The sequence below is a fragment of the Babylonia areolata genome, chromosome 6 (genome assembly GCF_041734735.1).
Source record: "Babylonia areolata isolate BAREFJ2019XMU chromosome 6, ASM4173473v1, whole genome shotgun sequence".
NCBI classification, from domain to species: Eukaryota; Metazoa; Mollusca; class Gastropoda; order Neogastropoda; family Buccinidae; genus Babylonia; species Babylonia areolata.
In genome coordinates, this window is record NC_134881.1 from 16,573,751 (window position 1) to 16,597,767 (window position 24,017).

Here is a 24,017-nt window from a genome sequence, read left to right on the forward strand (position 1 = left end):
ATCACAACAGATTTCTCTATGTGAAATTCAGGCTGCTCTCCCCAGGGAGAGCGCGTCGCTAAACTACAGCGCCACCCACTTTTTGTATTTTGTTTCCTGCGTGCAGTTTTATTTGTTTTTCCTATCGAAGTAGATTTTTCTACAGAATTTTGCCAGGAACAACACTTTTGTTGCCGTGGGTTCTTTTACGTGCGCTAAGTGCATGCTGCACACGGGACCTCGGTTTATCGTTTCATCCGAATAACTAGCGTCCAGACCACCACTCAGGGTCAAGTGAAGGGGGAGAAAATATCGGCGGCTAAGCCGTGATTCGAACCAACGCGCTCAGATTCTCTCGCTTCCTAGGCGGACGCGTTACCTCTAGGCCATCACTCTACTACAATGGTCTGCATAATAAAGTTTCAATGAAGGGAAAGAAAAAAAACCTGTATCATGTGCCTGTACACACCCAATACGTAGACGCAGACCAAGAGAAACAGAGGAAGGAGTCGATGAAGGCCGCCTTCAACAGCACGGAGAGCTCTTGGTCACGAATCTGGGTCACCTTGTCCTCAAAGGACGGCTCCCAGGCGTACAGCTTCAGAATCTGCACAGAACCCGTCATGTTGTCATGTAGTAGTGGTAGTGGTAGTAGCAGCAGCAGCAGCAGCATACAGCTTCAGAATCTGCACAGAACCCGTCATGTTGTCATGTAGTAGTGGTAGTGGTAGTAGTAGTAGTAGTAGTAGTAGCAGTGGTGGTGGTGGTAGCATAGAGCTTCTGAATCTGCACAGAACCCGTCACGTTGTCATGTAGTAGTAGTAGTCGTCGTAGTAGTAGCAGCAGCAGCATACACCGTCAGAATCTGCACAGAACCCGTCACGTTGTCATGTAGTAGTCAGTAGTAGTTTAATGCTGAAGAATGGTTTCTTTGGAAAACAACAACAACAAAAAACTATTGCTGCCAACAACCGCCATACGAACGTACGCACACTCATCCATCAACCTTTCTCTCTCACACAACCGACATCTTTTTCTTTCATTCTTCCTTTCTAAGTACAGCTTTGATGACACATGTTCTATCCTTTCGCAGCTCCTCCTCGATCCTCCCACCCCACCCACCTCACTTCCCCACTGAATATAACCCTGCCATATCGCACTCGTATTTCGCGACACTATTTCGTAAGAAATGACAATGACGGTTTTCTACTCAGACTGGGAGACGGGGCTGAAGCCTTTCCCCTGTGGCTCACTGGTTGACAGACAAAAGTCTGCCCTTCGACCTTCACCTTGATTCCGTTGAGCACCTCGTTGATGACCTTGACCCTCTTGTCCTTGATGCTCATGATGGTTCTCTGGAAGAGCCTCAGCTTGTTCATCAGCAGCGTGTTGACAGCGAACAGCGCCGCCATGAAAGCCGCACCTACCACACGACACGACAAATTGGGTCATCTTCACTATCAGTTTCTGTTTCTCAAGGAAGCGTCACTGCGTTCGGACAAATCCATAGGCCTATACACTACACCACATCTGCTAGGCAGATGCCTGACAGCAGCACAACCCAAGGCGCCATTCAGGCATGCATGTATTTGTGTAACTAACACAGTGATTTTTTTCTACTGAAGTTTGCCAGAGGACACACTTTTGTTGCCATCAGTGCGCCAAGTGGTGGGTTTACCGTCTCATCCTAATAACTACAGGTTTAGTTTGGTTTTCCAGTCAAACGTAGGTGAAAGGGCGAGAGCGGGAATCGAACCCAGACCCTGACGGACACTGTATAGGCAGATAAACGTCTTAACCATTCTGCCACCTTCCAGTCATCGTCACCATCGGCTGGTTCAAGGTCCTGTGGTCTTTCACGGCCATCGGACGAAACTAAAACGACCTTTGCATATCGGCCTGTCTCTGATACCCGATGCCATCGCCAACAACAAGCCTTTCACGGACATCGGGGGACAGTGACCTAATACCCATTGTGTCCAGGGCTCTCCTTTCGTCGTTTTTAGACCCCCACCCCCACCCCAGGTCCCCACCCCTCCTCCCCCCCACCTCACCAACACACACACATACACACACGCACTCCCCACACCGATCACACACACACACACCCTCCCCATCCCCCCCCCATACAAGCACTCATCCCATCCCTACCACATTACCTCAACCAGCCCCCCACCCCACCCCCCCCACCCCCCACACACACACACACACACTCCCCACCAGCCAACAGCGCCAGGCCCACAGTGGTGCAGAGCAGGTACAGAGCAAAACACACCCACACCCACAAACACCACACGCACACAAACATGCACACTATCACCATACCCCATATCCCCAACACCCCCATAAGCAAACACGCATCCCATCCCACCCTCCCCCGCCTTACCCCCCCTCCCTCCCATTCACACACACGCACACACTCCCCACCAGCCAACAGCGCCACGCCCACAGTGGTGTACAGCAGGTACAGCGGCACGAGCACGAGGCCAGGGCTGAGCCAGACCCGGGGAGAGAAGGAGATGAACAGCTCGATGATGTGGGCGTCCACCGACATCAGGTTGACGATCTCCCCCACCGAGGTCCCTCGGCGAGCCTCGCTGTTCATCCGCAGGGCCTGCGGTGCAGTGTCAGTGATTTGCAGGTCCAATGATAAAATGGTAATAACAGTAATAATAAAAGGGCATTTGGTACGCCTGGTGTAATGAAACAAAAGCCCTGGGCGTTTACAATGAAAATTACAATGATGTATGCATACTAAAGACACACAAATACGCCCGCACGCACTAATCCTCCGCTCCAACTCCAGCCCACAAACAAACACCCACTCCACACAAGATGTAGACACACACGCGCGCGCGCTCAAGCAAATTAAAAAAAAGATTTTTCTACGTCTGTGGGCAAAACGTTGGGTTTTTGTCCAGATTCCTTTGGTTCTATGTTTTTGTGTTTCTTCCTTTCCTTTCCCTCTTTCTTTCTTTCGTGTTTAGTTGTTTGTTTGTATCTATTATTTTTCTTTCTTTCTTTCGTATTTAGTTGTTTGCATCTATTATTTAGTTGTTTGTTTGTTTGTTCATTTGTTTCTAGGTTTCTTCATTCATTCATTCATGTGTTTTATGTTTTATGTATTTAATGATAAGCAACTGTTTAGTTTAATCGTTTATCAATCAAACAATTAACCAATCAATTGGTCCCCCAGGATTTCAAGGATACTTCAATTGTCCACATTTACAAACGGAAGGGAGACAAAACATCCTGCGATAACCATCGTGGAATCTCTCTCCTCTGCATCGCCGGCAAGATCTTCGCCCGCATCATACTGAACAGACTGGTTGACCATGTCTCCAACACAGTCATCCCTGAAGCACAGTGCGGCTTCCGCTCAGGCAGGGGAACATGTGACATGGTGTTTGTCGTACGCCAGATGCAAGAGAAGTGCCGTGAGCAGAACAAGGAGCTCCACATGGTCTGTGTAGACCTGACCTTCGACACGGTGAACTGCTGTGGTCTGTGGAAGATCCTCCTAAAGTTTGGCTGCCCAGAAAGCATAATCCAGTTGATTGCGTCATTCCACGATGGCATGCAGGCGAGAGTACAGGGAAATACTGACATGTCGGATCCGTTCCCTGTGGTAAATGGAGTGAAGCAAGGCTGCGTGCTGGCACCCACACTGACAGTTCTCCATTCTCTTCTCTGCCATGCTGATTGACGCCTTCCAAGACTGTGACCAGGGCATCTACATTCAATTTCGCACAGATGGCAAACATTTCAACTTGCGGCGACTCAACGCTAGGTCCAGGGTGTTTGAGGCACTGTTGAGAGAGTTCCTCTTCGCTGATGACTGCGCGCTTGCTGCACACACCCATGAGGACATGCAGTTCATTATGGACAGGTTCTCAACTTCCTGCAGGCGCTTTGAAATCACCATCAGCCTCAGCAAGACCGAGTCCATGTACCAACCAGCTAGCTCACAGAACGCTAGTGCCTCCCCCCCACCTGCAATCAAGATCGATGACACAGAGATCAAGTCAGTCAACAAGTTTTGCTACCTGGGCAGCACCCTATACAGCAACGGAGCCCTTGATGCAGAAGTGACGCTGTGCATCTCCAAGGCTAGCTCCGCCTTTGGCAGACTCAACAACAGGCTGTGGAACAACAAAGGTATCAGGCTCAGTACCACGATGAAAACCTACAGAGCTGTTGTGCTGACCACTTTGTTGTACTGCTGTGAAACATGAACGACGTATCGCCGTCACATTCAACAACTTGAGCAGTTTCACCAGAGATGCCTACGAAATGTCCTCGGCATAAAGTGGCAAGACAGGGTCTCCAACCTCCAGGTCCTAGAGAGGAGCGGCCTGCCCAGCATCGAAAGCCTGCTGATCCAGTGTCAGCTATGCTGGACAGGACACGTTGTCCGCATGACAGACAGCAGGATCCCGAAGATGCTCTTGTATGGCCAGCTGAAGGAAGGCCGCCGCAAACTTGGAAGACCCTGCAAGCGCTTCAGGGACACCTTGAAGACAAACCTCAAATCCTGTGACATAGACATCGCTTTCTGGGAAACTGATGTCCTTGACCGCTCTCGCTGGAGGATGCTGTGCTCTAGTGGCATAATGACGTTTGAAAACAAAGAACGCTGACCATTAAGGAGAAGCGTGAGCGAAGGAAGCAGGGCTCAACTTCTGGAGGTGTTTTCCCTTGCAACACCTGTGGGAAGTGCTGCGCATCCAGAATCGGCCTCTTCTGCCATATGAGGACACACACCGACAGATAAGCCTGCCTGCCTACTCATCTGTCGGTCCAACAGGAGACTCCATCAGTAGTGGTAGTAGTAGTAGTAGCAGCAGCATGATCACTCCCCCCCGCCCCCCCCCCCCCCCCAACACCCACCCACCACACCCTGCACCACGTGGTGCCCACCTTTCTGTAGACGGCGGAGGTGAGGGACCCGGACACCCTGATGGCCAGACAGGTGGAGAGAAAGTGACAGGAGTGCTGGCACAGGGACCGCACCACGTTCATCAGGAACAGGCTGCCGGCGTACAGGTAGCCCCTCCACACGGGCTCTCCCCCCCGTGCCTCCATGAACTGGATCATCGCTCTGCGGGTGCACACGTAACCTGTCTGTCTGTCTGTTTGTCGGTCTGTCTGACTGCCTGTCTACCTGTTTGTCTGTACATCTGTCTGCCTGTCTGTCTGCCTGCATATATCTGCTGTCTGCATATCTGTTTGCCTGTCTGTCTGCACATATATCTACTTGTTTGTCTGTCTATATACATACCTATATGTCTGCATATCTATAATATATATATATATATATATATATATAGAGAGAGAGAGAGAGAGAGAGAGAGAGATAGATAGATAGATAGATAGATAGATAGATAGATAGATATAATTATATACGTATGTGCGTGCGTAGTAAAGAATAAGTGATGTCTTAACACTCTCTCTCTCTCTCTCTCTCTCTCTCTCTCTCTCTCTCACATACACATACACACACGTTCACCCCCACCCCTGCCACCCCTAACACCACAAACCTCATTATTAACGGGCTGGCAAGGATGGCGACCATATGTAAGATAACTATAGAATGGACACACAGTATCTGCTTCCAGAAAGCCCTCAAAACCGCTCGTAACATCGACAACTGCCTCGTCTTCTTGGTCTCAAAAGTGCTATTGTTGCTGCTGCTGCTGTTGCTGCTGCTGCTGCTGCTGCTGCTGCTGCTGTCGCCTTTGCTATACTGGTTGTATCTTCCACTGTCACCCTGAAACAGCGGTGTCGTTTCTCTGGAGAAGGTGGGCGGTGCTTTGTTGTTTATGTCTATCTGCAGTTCTGGTTCGTTTTTCTCTGCTGCAGAGGAGGCACTTCGTCTTTTTCTTCGTTTGGTGAAGGACTCGCTGCTTTGTCTGGAACCAACAGGACGGGTAGGGTGAGACGGGGACCGGAAAGGAAGTTGAGAGTTGTGGGGAATGGGTGCGCATGTGTTAGTGACAGTAACAAGGACACCTCTAGAGACAAAGACAGACAGACAGACAGACAAAGAGATACGAATACACAAACGCAAACAAACACACACACACACACAGAGATACACACATATCCATCCACCCAAACACATACAAATACACAAACGCAAACGCACAAGCACACAAACACACACTTCTAAAATCACTTACAGATAAAAGACATCAAATTGAAGTCGTCTACTACTACTACTACTACTGCTACAGACACACAACACACACACACACACACACACACACACACACACACACGCACACCAAAAAGACGCACACACTAACTCCCCCCTCCCCCCACGGCCCCCCCACACACAGACCCTGCAGACTCACGGTCCCTGCCGGTGCAGCTTGGCGCCACGTGAAGAACACCTGACCTCCTCCTCCCTCAGGTGGGCCTGTAACACGGGCACCGTGCTGGCAGTGGAGTCCCGGGGGTTGAGGGCCAGCAGCTTGTCCTCCCTCACCCCTCTGTAGCTGGCTATCAGCATCCTGAGAACAGATATCACCTGTAGCTGGCTATCAGCATCCTGAGATAACAGGTATCACCTGTAGCTGGCTATCAATATCCTGAGAGAATAGACATCACATGTAGCTGGCTAACAACATCCTGAGAGAACAGATATCACCTGCAGTTGGCTATCAGCATTTTGAGAGAACAGATATCACCTGTAGCTGGCTATCAGCATTTTGAGAGAACAGATATCACCTGTAGCTGGCTATCAGCATTTTGAGAGAATAGATATCACCTGTAGCTGGCTATCAGCATCCTGAGAGAACAGGTATCACCTGTAGCTGGCTATCAACATCCTGAGAGAACAGGTATCACATGTAGCTGGCTATCAGCATCCTGAGAGAACAGGTATCACATGTAGCTGGCTATCAACATCCTGAGAGAATATACATCACCTGTAGCTGGCTATCAGCATCCTGAGAGAACAGGTATCACATGTTGCTGGCTATCAGCATCCTGAGAGAACAGGTATCACCTGTAGCTGGCTATCAGCATTTTGAGAGAATAGATACCACCTGTAGCTGGCGATCAGCATCCTGAGAGAGCAGATATAACCAATCAGCATTTTGAGAGAACATATATCACCTGTAGTTGGCTATCAGCATTTTGAGAGAACATATATCACCTGTAGCTGGCTATCAGCATTTTGAGAGAACATATATCACCTGTAGTTGGCTATCAGCATTTTGAGAGAACATATATCACCTCTAGTTGGCTATCAGCATTTTGAGAGAACAGATATCACCTGTAGCTGGCTATCACTATCAGCATCCTGAGAGAATAGATATCACCTGTAGCTGGCTATCAGCATCCTGAGAGAACAGATATCACCTGTAGCTGGCTATCAGCATATCACCTGTAGCTGGCTATCAGCATATCACCTGTAGCTGGCAATCAACATACTGGGAGAACATATATCACCTGTAGCTGGCTATCAGCATCCATAGAGAACGGATATCACCTGTAGCTGGCTATAAACACACTGAGAGAACACATTCCGGCAATATTAACAATTTTGCCCGTCGACTCTTCTATGTTGAAGTCGGAATGGCTGTGTACCCGAACGGGTATACCCGTTTTGGCGTAACATAGTATCCACTTATGGTTCGACATTCTTATACTCTACTTAACATTTTTGCCCGTCAGCAGTACAAAACATACGTGAAAAAATACAAAACGGGCAAAAATGTTAAGTAGATATATATAGAAATGTCTGCTACAGCGGACGATTTTAAAGGAAACTTGGATCGATCAGAAAGGTGTCTAAAAAGGGATGCTTTTGGGGGCCTTCCGTGCACCTAGCAAGGGGCTTGGAAAGAATGGGGGATACGCAAAGTGAAGGCGAACATGTCACGGACGGGTATTATCGCTTTTGCCCGTCTCTTATACAAAACATACATGAAAACGATTAAGACGGGAGTGTGAATGTATACACAAGTTGGAGTTTGTGTCAGTACTTGCAATGAAACTTGTCTCGAGTCCAAACGTGTCTTAAAACGGATGTGTTTGTGGGGCATTCCATGCATCTAGCATGGGGCTTGAAACAGAAACGGGAATTTGCAAAGTGAAAGAGAAATTCGAAAAGAATACGGGAACGTTGTCGGTGTCCGATCTGCGATACGGGACGTATAAAGCAGTTCGATCGAAACGGCGGTCAGTGTGCGCAATCGCCGGTTATTCGAAGTGAAGACGGAATGAACTGTACCGTGCTTCGCGAGAGAATGAAATCCAGAGTGGAGGACGAGACAATGGGTTCCGATCCTAACATGAACTACTGTGTACTTACGGAGAGAATGTCGATCGGTGGATATATATCCTTTTTAGGTCTCCTCAGAAACACTCCACGGCAGGCACTGGTCAGTTTGATCACAGGTGCGTGACTGGAGCCACTGTTTATGACGGAATGAACTGCAGTTTTAAAGGAACACTGGTTTGGCAGTAGATGCGTTACTGGGACCACCGTTTATGACGGAATGAACTGGAATGTTAAGGGGACATTGGCTCGGATACATGTTACCCAACGGGTGCTCCGGTCAGAGAAGCAGCTCCACAGCAGGGTCCCTGTCCTGTGTCGTCACAGTGCCGTCGTTCCACAGCGCAGTCTCCAGTCGGGGGATCAGGCGGCGGCCTCGTCATGCGTGTTTGGGAAGCTGCCCTCGTGGTGTGACAGTGCCAGTAATGATCTTCTGCACAACACAATATGTGTATGTACTTACACACACACACACACACACACACACACACACACACACACACACCCCGGCAGAGTGACACACATAATGACACACACACACACACACACACACACACACACACACACACACACACACACACACGTTACTATGGTGTTTAGAAGCGAAAACATCTCACCCGTAGACAAAACGGCACCTGCTTGAGATTCACACGTGGAAGGCGGAGAGAAGGGATCCGTATGTAAAGTTTTCATCCGTTTATTCCTTCTGAAAATAGCGAAAGATGTCAAACCAGATTTCTTCGCCAGTCTTTGTTTTAGTCTGTCGTGATCTGTCATTCGTGAAACGGGTGACCTGAAATATGCGGTATAGACTCACTCACTGGTGGGGGGGGGGGGGGGGGGGGGTCCACACGAGCAGGGCGTGACGGCCCGGCAGTGAACTTGGGTGGTGATGATGCCAGCCTTTCAGCTGCTCTGTGGGTTTCCTGCAACAACATACTTCAGTGTTCGTGACTGCATCACTTGGCAGTGTTGTAGGCTTACTGAGATGAAACGGAATGAATCGATATTGAAACAAACATCGTGTGAAAATCAGTTTCACGTTTGTAAACAGAATGGAGTGCAATGTTAATACTTGTGTGTTCTCTTTAATTTCTTATCTGTTAAAAGTGTGTTGATTCTAGACGAATGTAATAGAGATTCTTTCCGTCTTTTATTATATGCCCCATAGTGTCCCAGTACCATCACTTACCATACCACCCTCCACCCCCACCCCCCACACACACACACTTCGGAGACTTGTATACGCGCAGGCATACCCCCGCACAGCCTCACTACACGCACACATGATGGCACAGCGTCATTCGCAAAAACTGAATGAATGAAAAGAATAAAACAGCTTGCATGAAACACTCACGTGTGTACGACGGAAAAACAGGATGACGGCAGTCTCCTGTGGTGGGCCGGTTCGTTCCTTTCGGCCTGTTTCGTTGTACGTCCTTGCTGTATCGGTTCCGACAGCACTGACCGGGTACACGTGGAAATCAGTCCACACACTGGGATTTCCATTCCCTGTATTGCAGTGCTCGAATGCGTTGCACAGAGGACTTCACATTAAAAATGAGCGGGACTGGTGGGACCTTCCTCAACAAGGTGCTGTGAAGAAAAGTAACATTCCGAAATTGGAAAGTGCATTTTAACGACCGAGTCAGTGTCCGTGCTGAACTTGAACCGTTTCAACCGGACAGCTGGACGTTCCTTTCTCGTGATGCTTGCGCCGGCTGTGAATGTTCAAGTCAGCGATTTCGCGCGCGTGCGCGCGCTCGTGTGTGTGTGTGTGTGTGTGTGTGAACTTCATTCCGTGATTGCCCGTGGTGTGTGTTAGACAGCTTCTTTCCTCGACAGCACGTGTCACGTACGTGTGTGCCGTGTCCTGTGTTGCATGTCAGTATGCTCCTGGCTTTCCGTGGAGAACTGAGGACGAGACAAAATAATTAGCTGCACAGATGGCCATTCTTTCCATACGCACAGACTTGTTCATGTTACGTTCCGAACCCATTGTCTAGTCCTCCACTCTGGTTTTCATCCTCCCGCGAAGCGCGGTGCAGTTCATTCCGTCTTCACTTCAGTACAAGATTGTGGCACAGTGACCTCTTTCCTACGTCCCCTTCGTGCACATCCACTTCGGCAGACCAGTGACAGGTCGTGTATGTACAATTACAACATTCCTTCAGCATGTGTCTGTGTGTCAGTGAACAGTGACAACTTCATTCCGTGTTTGTGTGTCCGAATAGTCGCCGGGGCTGACAATTTCATTCTGTAACTGATGATGTTGTGCGTGAACACTCACAAGTTCATTCCTGAGGATTGTGTGTGTAGGCATTGACAACTGACTTCATTCCGTAGTTTGGTGCGTGTACAATGACAACTTCATTCCGTCAAAGTGTGTGTGTGGCTCTGTGCAAAACATGTGGAATCATGTATCGGTAAGTACAATCGCAAACCCTTGTGTCGTCGTACACTTTCGTTTTCAGCCTCGCGCGACCGGGACGCCGCACTTCATTCCGCCGTTTACAGTTTTGAACTGAAGTGCACAACTCTTGCGCGTTTACCTCTTGCCATCGGAATTGCGCATGACCGTTTAGAAATAATTCAGACGGGCAAAAACGTAAATGCCCGTCAGTGACATTTTCGCCTTCACTTTGCGTATCCCCCATTCTTTCCAAGCCCCTTGCTAGGTGCATGGAATGCCCCAAAAAGCATCCCTTTTTAGACACCTTTATAATCGAGCCAAGTTTCGTTTAAAATCGTCAACTATAGTAGACAATTCTCTATATATCTAATTAACATTTTTGCCCGTTTCGTAGTTTTTTCACGTATGTTTTGTACTGCAGACGGGCAAAAATGTTAAGTAGAATATAAGAATGTCGAACCAGAAAGGTGGACAACTTTTCGGTCCAAAGGGTATACCCATTTGGGTACACAGTGATTCCGACTTCAACATAGAAGAGTCGACGGGAAAAATTGTTAATATTCACATTTCACTTGCAACTGGCTATCACTATTAGCATCCTGAGAAAACAGATATCACCTGTAGCTGGCTATCAGCATCTCGAGAGAATATTCTGCTCTCACCTGTAGCTGACTATCAGCGTCCTGATAAAATATATATCACCTGTAGCTGGCTATCAGCATTCCGAGAGAATAGACATCACCTGTAGCTGGCTATCAGCATCCTGAGAGAACAGATATCACCTGTAGCTGGCTATCAGCATCCTGAGAGAATAGTTATCACATGTAGCTGGCTATCAACATCGTGAGAGAAAAATATAACCTGTAGCTGGCTATCAGCATCCTGACAGAATATCATATATCACCTGTGGCCATCGGCATTCTTGGAGACAGATCACTTGTAACTGTTAGCATTCCGGGAAAACAGAGATCAACTATAAGTGTCTTTCAGCATTCTGGCACCTGTAACTATCAGCATTCTGTGAAAACTGAGATCACCTGTAACTGTCAGCATTCCGAGAGAACAGAGATCACCTGCAACAGTCTGTCAGCATTCTTGGGTAACAGAGATCACCTGTAACTGTCAGCATTCTGTGAAAACAGAGATCACCTGTAACTGTCAGCATTCCGAGAGAACAGAGATCACCTGCATCTGTCTGTCAGCATTCTTGGGTAACAGAGATCACCTGTAACTGTCAGCATTCTGAGAGAACAGAGATCACCTATAACTGTCCGTCAGGATTATGGGAGAAAAGTAATCACCTATAACTGTCCGTTAGGATTTTGGAAGAACAGAGATCACCTGTAACTGTCCATCAGCATTCTAGGAGAAGAGAGATCACCTGCATCAGCATTATGGGAGAGGAGAGATCAGCTATATCTGTCCAGGCTGCGCTGTATGCTGACGACCTGGTGATGTGGTGCAAGGAGGAACATGTCACCACGGCCACCTGTCGCTTACAGATGGTGGCAGACAATCACAGCAGCTGGGCTGAGAATGGCATGTTGCTGTTAACAAGGACAAGTCCTCCACCACCCTCTTCAACTTGTCACTGAAACAGAAAGCTGGAACCGTCACCATGGGCAGAACCCTGCTGACAGAGGATGACGAAGCAACCTACCTTGGAGTCACCTTTGACACACGGCTGACCTGGAAACTACACACGGCCAAGGCAGAGACAAAAGGCAGGCGCAAGCATGCTATTCTGTACAGAGTAGCAGGAACCACCTGGAGAGCAAATGAAAGGATACTGAAAACAGTTCACCATGTAACAGTCAGACCCCATGTCGAACGCGGCGCCACAGCATGGGCAACAACTGCAAAGACAAACCAGCAAGCGCTTGACAGAGTCCAGAACCAGGCGCTGCACATCATGTCTGCTGAGTTGAGGTTAACGCCGATCAGAGAAATGGAAAAGTTTACAGGCATCCAACCTCTAAACTAGTGGAGAGAAGCCAAAATCATGGTACAGGCAGAAAAGTACACGTGTTAGCCCGTCCACCCCACGAAACAGAAACAGAAACAGAAACTGAACTGCCTCACCAAGAACAGACTGAAAAGGAGTAGCTTTGTCCATAAAAGCAAACGCCTGTCCCGACAGTACCAGGAACAGCTGCCACAGGACGTACTCCCCATCGCCCATCAGAAGTGCCAGAACCTTGGGCAGCCAACCAGACTGACATCCAGGTCTTCACAACAACCTAACTCACTTCAGGTGATAAGCATAGCAACTCGGCGAAGCAGTCCCTGACGCTGGTCATGACTGCTGAGATGTTCTAACAGGAAGCATAGATCCATGCATACGCTGACGGATCAGCTGTGGTCAGTGGGGGCGCTGGCGTCATGGTGCGCCTCCCTGAAGGAGAGACTGTTGCTGTCAGTGTTGTCACTGGCAAACACTGCACCAGCTATCGTGCAGAGACTGAAGCACTCATGCAGGCCGCCTCCTTGATTCAGAATTCCGACAGTGACTGCAGCCACGTTGTCTTCTTGACAGACGTTCTGTCAGTGCTGCAAAGCCCTTCAGAACAACCAACTCCCACCCCTGTCGGCAGTGCTACAGAAAGTGGCAAGAAGCAGACGGGTGGTCCTCCAGTGGATCCCTGCCCATTGTGGGGGTCCCTGGGAATGAGCAGGCTGACGGGCTGGCCAAGGAGGGCGCCTTGGGGGAGCAACCCAACAACAGCGTCAGCTTCAGAGAGATGAGGTCCATCATCAGGGCACTTACGGCGCCTACAACAGTCATGGACGATTACCACACATGACTCAGAGAGCAGCAAAGTGTCTTGGTGAAGCCTCACACCGGTTACAACAGACATGAACAACCACATGTACCGAAAACTGAAGCTGGTGCCATCTCCCACTTTCCCCTAATGACAGGAAGACCAAACGGCGGAGCATATTCCCCAAAACTGCTCTCCCCAACCCCACACACCCCTGTACAAACAGACAAGACAAGACGTGTGGCCTGCCGACACTCCACTCAGACCAAACTATATGACAGCCACGAAGGGCTGGAGAAAACGTCGTCTTTATTCATCACCAGAGCTGGACTGATGGAGTTGCTGTGAACGTCACGAAGAAGAAGAAGAAATAGTAGTCGTCGTCGTCGTCGTCGTCGTAGTAGTAGTAGTAGAAGCTATAACTGTCTATCAGCATTCTGAGAGAACAGAGATCACCTGTAACTACCTTGCGGGTGGTCGTACTGCTACTTGTGTCATTATCCTCCTCCTCCTCCTCCTCACCTTTATCAACATGATAATGATGATGATGATGATGATGATGATGATGATGAAGATAATGAGGAGGAGGAGGAAGAAGAAGATGATGATGAAGAAGATGTTGATTATGACGATGATGATGACGATGATGACGATGCTGATGATTATCATTATTATTGGTGTTGTCAGAAGAGGGCTGACTGTGCCACATACCTGGTGGGCCACCAGAAGGTCAGTCTGGACAGCACAGATGCCGACACCTCCAGATTCCCGTTCTGAAACACGACGTCCAGGCACGGGTCATAACGTCACTTTGCCGGACACACTATCCATCCCCCCCCCCCACCCCTGCTCTCTCTCTATCTCTCTGTCTCTCTCTCTCTCTCTCTTACATGAACCGATGCAGGCACACACAGGCACCGAGGCAGGCACACACACACACACACACACACACTCACACACATTCACACACACGCATGCGCGCACACACATGTACACGCACACACACACCACACCACACCAAGAGATTCACCAGCGAACCCACTGCATGCCCCTCACCGTGTTGTAGAAACCAGGCGGGATACGCTCGGCCACACAGCTGACCACAAAGCTGACCACGGTGAATGCGTACACGGCGTAGAACAGACAGAAGTCCAGCACCTCATCCTGGTATTCCTGCACACACAACGGTCCCAAGGTTCACTTTCACTTTCTCAAAGAGTCGTCCCTGCTTTCGGACAAATCCATACACCTTGTTTGTTTCAGTGTACCTTTTATCTACCTGTGTGCTAGTTGAATCGGTTGCATAAACAGCATTGACTTGAAGTTGTGTACCTTGTGATTGGAGAGTTACCACTCTTTGTCATATACCTAACTGTACCTTGTTAATCATATACCTACGCTACACCACATCTGCCAGGCAGATGCCTGACCTGCAGCATAGCCTAAAGCACTTAGTCAGGTCTTGAGTGCATGCTTACATATTAATTTTGTGTACTTATCAGAGTGGATTTCGTTATTCATAATTTTGCCAGAGGACAAACCTCTCCTTGTCATGGGTTCTTTTTCAGTGCGCCAGGTGCGTGCTGCACACGGGACCTCGGTTTATCGTCTCATCCGAGTGAGCAGGAGCAGACGCTCGGGTTTGATTTTCCAGTCAAACTTGGGAGAAAGGGGCGAGATCGGGATTCGAGCCCACACCCTCACCCCCCACCCCCACCTCTGTTCTACGATAGGATGAGACGATAAACTGAGGTATGGTACCAAAAGGTTTAACCCTTGCAAAACTCTATAGAAAAATCCACTTTCATGAGAAAACAGTCATAGACACTTGCAGGAAGAAGTAGAAAGAAAAGAAAAAGGGTGGCGCTGTTCCGTGGCGACACACTGTCCCCAGGGAGAGCAGCCAGAATTAACAACAACAAAAAACAAAAACACACAAAGCAAAACAATACAATTCAATACAAAACACGGGCATGCACGAGCAAGCATTCACACACACACACACACACACACACACACACACAAAGAAGAAGAAGAAAACGCGAAAAAAAAAACCCACAAAAAACCTCACCTGCAGTTTGATTTTGGAGTAAAACGGAATGATGTTGACAAACAGGGACAGTAGCCAGAAAAAGAATAGAATAAGGGAGGTAATCACGCCTTTCCGTTTTTCCAGGACAAGAACCGCAACCAACAAACCCTGCAAGCAAAGAGTTTGATAGAGTGAGGCTTTCTTTTTCTACTTTGTCGTGCTTTACGTTTACTGTGATGTCTGTAATACATAAGATTTGTGAACTCACATCCACGCACGCGCGCGCGTGTGTGTGTGTGTGTGGGGGGGGGGGGGGTGTTGTGTGGAGGAGGAGAGAGAAATTTATAATTGTGCAAAAGTACTGCACAAATCCATTTTTGAAATGAATGGGTCTTTATATTGTACAAATATCTTCGTGCTTTTATGTTGTGTTGATGCGTGCATTTTCTCATGCATGCGTTTATATGCGATTATTCATGTACGGGTATGAGCAGACACAAAAGATTATCATATGACGGGTTAATGAAGTGATATTATAATCATTGTACTGTATTGAGAGAGAGAGAGAGAGAGAGAGAGAGAGGAGAGGGAGAGAGAGAGAGAGAGTACAACTGATCAAAGGAAACAGGCCTTTCATTCATCACTTACGTATGTTACTAAATGCACGGAGTAGTCCAAAATTTCGGCGTTGGACGAAGGGGCATCTTGAACCACATTCAAAATTTGTATGATTCGTAAGAAAACCAAGGATGTACAAGCAAACTGCAACAAAAAGAAAAACCCCGTTTAGTTGCACAAATCCACGCAGTGAGATGAAGCATTTTCCACATTCGAGTTGTTTCTCAGTATGGGAAAGTATTTTATTACTGGGAAAATTTATTCTTTACAAAATGAATATGCAATATGACACATACAGAAATCAAAGAAAAGATGGTATCACAAACCACACAAATGGAAAGTTGGTGCAGTACACCAAAGTACTGTTGAGTACAATGCAGCAAAGAACAGTGCAATACAGCAAAGCGTAATATGTATAGAGCAGTTCACTAAAGAAAAAAGAAAAAAAAGAAAAAAAAAACACACACAAAAATCAGCACAGCATATCAAAATACAGCACAGTACAATTCAGTACAGTACAGCACAATACGATACAATACAGTACAGCAAAAAGTATAGTAAAGGTCAATACAGCACAGCAAACGAAAATACAACACAGTAAAATACAGTATAGCACAGTACGATACAGCATGATAGAGCCCACTACAATACAGTAAAGTACGGTACATTAGTACAGTGACTGTGAATGTGTGCAGTAAGGTCGTGGGTGTGAGACAGGACAGCTTGAGCAAACTGTACAATGTCAGAGTACGACAGAAAGCCAAATACATTTCAAATGACAGTCGCCTTACGCTGGCAAATTATTACCAACTCTCACCTTCAGGCAAACGCTTCTTTGTCTCAAATGCAGCTTTATTCCAACCTCAATTCAGCCATTAAACGGCAATAATCATTACCAGATTTGTGATAAAAATGTATGTCAGAGTGTGTGTATGTGGAATGTGACATCTTAAATCAAAGTATTGTTGAATTGCATTGTTACTATATGTATTATGTCTACTTTTAGTATGCTATTTTATGCCTATGTTATTCCCATCCTTTAAATGATTTTGTATTGCACATGTATGGCTGTGATGATGTATGCATGATTTACAGTAAGTTACCTGTTAAAGGTTTCTGTTGTTGTTGTCAACTATGATTATCATTGTACGCATGGGTAGCCCTAAGTTGACATCTAAACATTTTATGTCTTTTATGAATACATGTTGAATGACTGTGATTTCCGTGTATTGTTTCTGTGTTTTACACCACAAATGAATTTCTCTTGTTCAGATAATAAAGAATACAGCGAACTATAGTACGGTGCAGAGCAGTACACTACGGCACAGTAACAGTACAACACAGCAATGTACAGCACAGTGCAATCCAGCCAAGCAGAGTACAACACAGCATGGCACAATACATCACAATACTGTACCAGCTGCTATTGGGCGCTAATCATTTGCTTCCTGTGTCATTAAATCACGTTTCAGTCAGTCACGCGCGCACATGTGTGTGTGTGAGAGTGTGTGTCTGAGAGAGAGAGAGAGAGAGAGAGCTGGGAGATCGGAAAATATCTCCACATTTTACCCACCACACGTCGTTACTGAGATTCGAACCTGGGTCCATTAGTGTGTGTGTGTGTGTGTGTGTGTGTGTGTGTTTATGAGCACTGAATCTGTGTTGCCTCCCCCAGAAGGGCCTTAGGCCCACTTCCATTAATTTTGTTCCTGACCAGTTTTACGATGAACAGATCCGTGGTGGGCAGAACGTTGACAGGTCTTGCGATGAGGTGCAGCACATAAAACAGTGACGTCACCCACAGAAACCCGCACGTCATCCAGGGCAAGACTGCGTGTTGGAAGCAGCCCGTGAACTGAGGCCAGTCTCCGTTCCACGTCAGGTTGGAGTCCTGGTTAAAACGAATAACACACACACACACACACACACACACACACACATCAAACTTAATCGTTTTCGGTTTTCTTGCACGCGTTTAAAAAGTACAATTCAAGTTTCTCAAAAACAAAAAAAACAAATTCATTTAATCTATTGCTTCTGTCCAATATCCATCACCCTTGATTATCTATAGATGGTTGAAACTAAATAACCAAAGAACAAATCAACAATTCAGATACATGTGGCTTTGGTATGTGCGTGCGGATGTATGTGTTCTTATGCGCGCGCGCGAGCGTGTGTGTGTGTGCGCGCGCTTGTATGCATGCGTTTGCATTTGTGTTCAAGGCCATACTGTTCAACAGAAAGCTCACGATTGTTGGGATAAAAGTATTTGAATCAGCTATCTAAAAAAAAAAAAAAAAAAAAACAAAAAAAAACACAAAAAAACCGAGACTGGTGACGTAAAAAGTAAACAAGAGGCAAAGCCTTCAAAACTGACTTGTGCTTCGCACTTTATCCAGTAAAGGAATCATGAGGAGAAGAAGAAAAAAAAAGAGATAAAAAAAATCGTTTAAAAGTGCTCTGTATTAATATGTATAATATGATATAAAAGATATGCTTTGGAGAAAATTTTTTTTTTTTTTAAAGGAAAGGCGTGGCATGCCAGCGGGATCAAACCAGGCATGTTTAGCTCTGATGCCAGCAGACTAATCCTCAAGGCTGCGGAACATCTGATGGTCACATGACTACATTTTAAAACTTAAAGCAATGTTGACGTTTTTCTTCGTCGTGCAATAAATAGACGTGATTGTACTGAACGTAATAACGACGTTTAAATCATGTTTTTCGTGTGTTTTATTATATTTTGATTATTCTTTTATTTCGGCGGTAAATGATACGTTGTCATCTCCTTCAAGTACATCGCAACAAAGGGTAGATCTCTAGATCTGCACAAACCAGTCAACAGCCGGCTGAAAGAAATGATCGATTCAATTTTTCTTTTATGTCCATTCCAGTTAATTCAGTGTCCACTTTAGAATATTTATATGCAGTAAACACGTCGACGATGTAGTTAGTATCACTGTGAGTGTACTGTCCAGAATTGTGTTTCTTTTCTTTTAATAGTGAACACGAAACACGAGGTCATGTCGTCTTCGAACACAAGCTAGCTACCTTCTAGTCCGCCATACTCAGTGGAAAGCGGTTTTTAGATTTTTCGGATTTCGGAATATATCTGAACGAAATAAACCGTTAATGATTCGGAAATACGACTTAATTCGGTAGACTGAAGATTTTTTTTTTTCATACTATATTTAAGCCTTTTTTTTTTTTTTTTTTTTTTTTTGCTATTGGCATACAAAGTATTTCCAGAGAAAATGGCAATGTTAAAGTTTACCACACACACAACTGAACACGGGATTAAAACATATACTTATTTTGTTTACACAAGTGAGTCAAAAACAGGATAACAAAAAGACTGGAACAACTTGACACTGAGTGGTTTTGCAAAGTCATAAGAATCACTGGTGATGTGGAACAGGAAAACCAGAAATGGCGCCAGTCCGTTATCAGGATCACAAAACATGGCTTGACAAGTGTGAAAGGAGTGCAAGTGTGTGGTTGTGTAATGATAAAAGATTGTGAGGGAAGCTTTGATAAATCTCGTAATATACCGGCAAAAATAGGAAAGCCATTATCACATACAATCACACCACCAAATCAATCACTTCACACACCCATCCCCCAAACATCTCTCAACAAACGCACGTGCACGCACGCACGCACACGCACACAAACACAGAGAGAGAGAGAGAGAGAGAGGGAGGGAGAATTAAAAGACACTGTAGAGACTGACCTGGTCCACTGCTATTGATGTGAAAATGAGGACATCTTGACCAGCACGATTACTTTCTCTTCATATTGTGCATTGTCATTGTAAATTTGCCAAATGCTGTATGCACGAATACTGTTAAATCCTCATTTAATTCTAATATACCGAGAGAGTTAGTAAAAGACCGATCGTTGACAATGGATAGACAGACAGATAGACAGATACTTTTCAAAAGTTCGTTTTAGTCTATCTTATTTTTTTTCATTCAAATGAGAAGAATGACATATTCTTACACACACACACACACACACACACACACACACACACACACACACACACACACACACACATCAACATATGCATGCATAATGTTTTGTTTTTATCGTTGTTGTTGCTGCTGCTGATGAAATGGAGATGTTGATTATCAACATCATGACTGTGCATTCTTCCAATGGATACTACCATTCGTGTTTTCTAATCATTGGAGAAGAGGAAAACAAAACATAGTTATGAAACAAACAAAAAAATAATAACAACAACAGAAACTGAGACAGACCAGATAATATTATAAAAGAATAAACTCACAAACTGACAGGCAAACAAATACATACCCAATCAAAACTATCACAACTAAACATGACTCAATGTCCTATGAAAATGTTTTTTCTTGATATTTTCAGATGTCACATGTACACACACAAAAAAACAATCGTATCAAACTGAGCATGTAATTAAAACAAACAAAGAGAGCATGTAATTGAAACCAACAAAAAGATCACAAAATTAAAACTGAGAGTGGCCCTTTATACACACACACACACACACACACACACACACACACACACACACACACACACACACACACACATGTGTAGTATTATATGACATATTTATGCAGATTTCAATTGCTGTTGTTAATTATACCACTGTATCAACAGACTGATTTTGTTTCCAAAGAAAAAATGGTTGGATATTGTTAATTAACTGAAACATGATGTTCATTCAATTTATACTGATTTGGGTTTCTGTTGCTATGAGAGGTTTCTTTTATAATTATTACACTGATATATGATCTTGAATCAATTATTCAACTTAAAATGTTTTGGGTTTGTGGATATGTTTGTGTTGCTTTGTGAGATTTCTGATATAATTATCATCTCTGGTTGTAAGATTTTATGGACAGTTATTTTGCCCTCTGTGATTGTATACAAATGTATGAGATGGGTATGTCTACATAAGTACTGCAAAACGTCGAGGTAATTTTGTCATATTTAGTTACGAGTTTAACAATTCTTACAACACTACACTGTGTGTGCAGTGTCAGAGTGTAAACAGAGCAAATAAACACGCATGTGTGTACACAACAAATTAACATCAACATGCATGTGCATAATATGCACACCGTCCCACCGCCCCCCCCCCCCCCCCCCACCCCCCACACACACACATCATTCCAACTTTACAGTTCATTGGCTTCAAATAGAACAATATGGGTGTTTTTTTAAAATACAACCACCACCCCACCCCATCCCATCCTTTTGGTTGCCGTGGGTTCTTTTACGTGCGCTAAATGCATGCTGCACACGGGACCTCGGTTTATCGTCTCATCCGAATGACTAGCGCCCAGACCACCACTCATGGTCTAGTGGCGGGGGGAGAAAATACTCGCGACTGTGCTGGGGCTCGAACAAGTGCGCTCAGATTCTCTTGCTCCCGGTGCAGACGCGTTACCTCTAGGCCATCACTCCACAGGGATACATTTACCCGCAGGCACGATGGTCTCTTTAATACGGCCCCTGGGAGATCTGAAAAATATTCACCCTATACCTACTAGGCGCCGTTACCGAGATTCGAACCCGGGACCCTCAGACTTAAAGTACAACACTGTAATTTAACCACTCAGCAACTGCGCCCGTCAAGTGGCCTACGTGTTGAGGTGTGTGTGTAGTTTGGTTTTTTTTGTTGTTGTTTTTTTCCGGCTGTCAAACGGAAGCAGTAAAAGTGTCATTTGCTCGCCTGTGTCAGATGATTTCCTATGTTTTGGGGTGGGCGTTTCACCCCGACTGGACATCTATCCCCGAATCACCCTGTGCAGCGTGTATGTAAAGATTATGTGAATATTACGGGATGTAAAGAGAGGGTTAATGCGCTGCGCGAGTTGGAGGGTGGGATAGATGTCTCCTCTGCATGTGTATGTGTATGTGTGTCTGTCTGTCAGTCTGTGTCAGTCTTTGTGTGAGTGCGCGCGCGCGCGTGCGTGTGTGTGTGTGTGTGTGTGTGTGTGTGTGTGTGTGATTTCCCTTGACTAGCATTCTTCTGTTTGAAGACTTTCGACAGCGAAAAAGGCTTCGTTTTCCGTGTGCCAACACTGACATTTTTTTTTTTCGTAGTTCACCGTTGCAGTCACGTCACTTTCTCGATCGACACTGTTGGCCTTGAACGTTCATAGCATTGCATCCTATTGTCTTTGTTCAATAAAATATCTGATCCTCAGAAACTGTTGTATGCTTTATTTTCTTATCTACGCCGAAATACATCCATGACATCGTGAACGTTTTTAAACTACATTCAAAACCCAGCAACCTTGTTTTCTCTGCATTAAGTTCAATCTGGTATACACCATGTAGTTTCAATGAGAGTGCAATGACTATGATAACCAAATACACACAAACATATGCTCGCGCATGCTCACATGTCCATTCACACACACACATACAACCATACACACACACACGCACGCACAAACGCCACATACACACAAAGTATGAAATGAAGTAAAATTATCATATTTTATGCCCCATTTTGACGTCTTGACTTTGAGTCCTATATAAATGACAATTTTCGTGCATTTTGCATTGTATTACTTTTGTCACAATACACTTCTGTGTAAAATTCGGGATACTCTCTCCGGAGATTGACGCGCATCACCACAGTGCAGCGCCACCTTCTTTTTTTCTGTTTGCAAGTGTGTTTGGTTTTCTCTCAAAGTAAATTATTTTGTTTTGTTTTGACAGGGACACCTCCCCCCCCACCCTCCCCTAGGGATCTTTTACGTGCGCTAAGTGCATGCTGAACACGAAACCCCGGTTTATCATCTCACCATGTGAAAAGTCTGCAATGCAGGAATGTGAGGAATGGTCAGACATAGACGGCTAGATCCACATTTCTTCTGCTCTACTCCTCTGTGTGACAGAGTGAACGGCCACGCCGAGTTGTGAACACTACTCATTCCGTCTTGAGGTGAAAATTATGGACATTGCCATATAGACATATAAAGAAAAAATCATGCAAAATGACCGCCATCGTGAAAACTTTGCGCGACACTTGTCGTAATATGTTTACCATTTGCAAGGTTGGAAACAGCGTTCATACTTACCCAGACTGCTTCCCCTTGACAAATGTCCATTCCGACTGTTCTTCCAAGATGTGTGTGGTAAGTCGTGGAGACGTACAGGACGTGAACGGATTTTTCCCAATTTCACTCACTAACTCAGTTGTTGTTTTTTTTCAAAAGATCTGAACAAGCGTCACTGAATTCGTTATCACGGACAAAAAAGTGAAGCCGTGTCCGAACATGCACGTCAACCTTTAACGGACTGGCTCAACTGACTGAACTGAATGAGCCAGTCAGTACCCAGATTCCCTCGCCTTTCCGACAGTATCGTCTGTTCATGCAATCCCACAAGTGGCCTCGAGTTTGAATCATCATCTGTGACCATGATATCAAGTGTTTGTTCAAACACGATGGGAATATTGTCTGAATCACAGAGCTATCGATATCTCAGTGAGCCGGAATTAAAAAACATAGACAAAAAAAACAAAACAAAAACAAAAAACAAACAAACAAACAAACAAACAAACAAAAACAAAAACCGCGAAGGTGAACCTGTACCAATTTTTTTTCCCAGCTTTGAATCTCTGATAGCCTATCATTTGAATTTTCGAGGAGAATGACTCACTTATGTGTTAGATTCTGTTTTCGTCTTATAAGGAATGTGTAAACACACACACACACACACACACACACACACACACACACACACACACACACATACTGAGAGAGAGAGAGAGAGAGAGAGAGAGAGAATTTGGCTAACATTGGCCATGCATGAGGTCCTTGTAACATGGGTGAAAGTGTCAACATGATTTTAGCATAACAAAATCAATACAACAAAGGCAGAACACAGTCCCTCAATGAAGACAGACCTATGGTC

General features: G+C 45.6%; 1 protein-coding gene across 1 annotated transcript in view; it reads right to left on the reverse strand.

Annotated features, from left to right (window-relative positions):
• Positions 1-23,581, reverse strand: part of LOC143283463 (multidrug resistance-associated protein 1-like) — a 50,217-nt gene extending 26,636 nt beyond the window's left edge. The window contains exons 1-12 of the mRNA XM_076589703.1: positions 23,180-23,581; positions 17,809-17,985; positions 16,125-16,238; positions 15,516-15,644; positions 14,501-14,617; positions 14,156-14,217; positions 6,336-6,494; positions 5,520-5,891; positions 4,900-5,080; positions 2,407-2,593; positions 1,269-1,402; positions 449-586 (exon numbers count right to left, since the gene is read on the reverse strand). Of these exons, the coding sequence (XP_076445818.1) occupies positions 449-586; positions 1,269-1,402; positions 2,407-2,593; positions 4,900-5,080; positions 5,520-5,891; positions 6,336-6,494; positions 14,156-14,217; positions 14,501-14,617; positions 15,516-15,644; positions 16,125-16,238; positions 17,809-17,985; positions 23,180-23,209 (1,800 nt within the window). The 5' untranslated portion in view covers positions 23,210-23,581. The remainder of the gene's footprint in view (positions 1-448; positions 587-1,268; positions 1,403-2,406; positions 2,594-4,899; positions 5,081-5,519; positions 5,892-6,335; positions 6,495-14,155; positions 14,218-14,500; positions 14,618-15,515; positions 15,645-16,124; positions 16,239-17,808; positions 17,986-23,179) is intronic.
• Between the last annotated feature and the right edge of the window lie 436 nt (positions 23,582-24,017).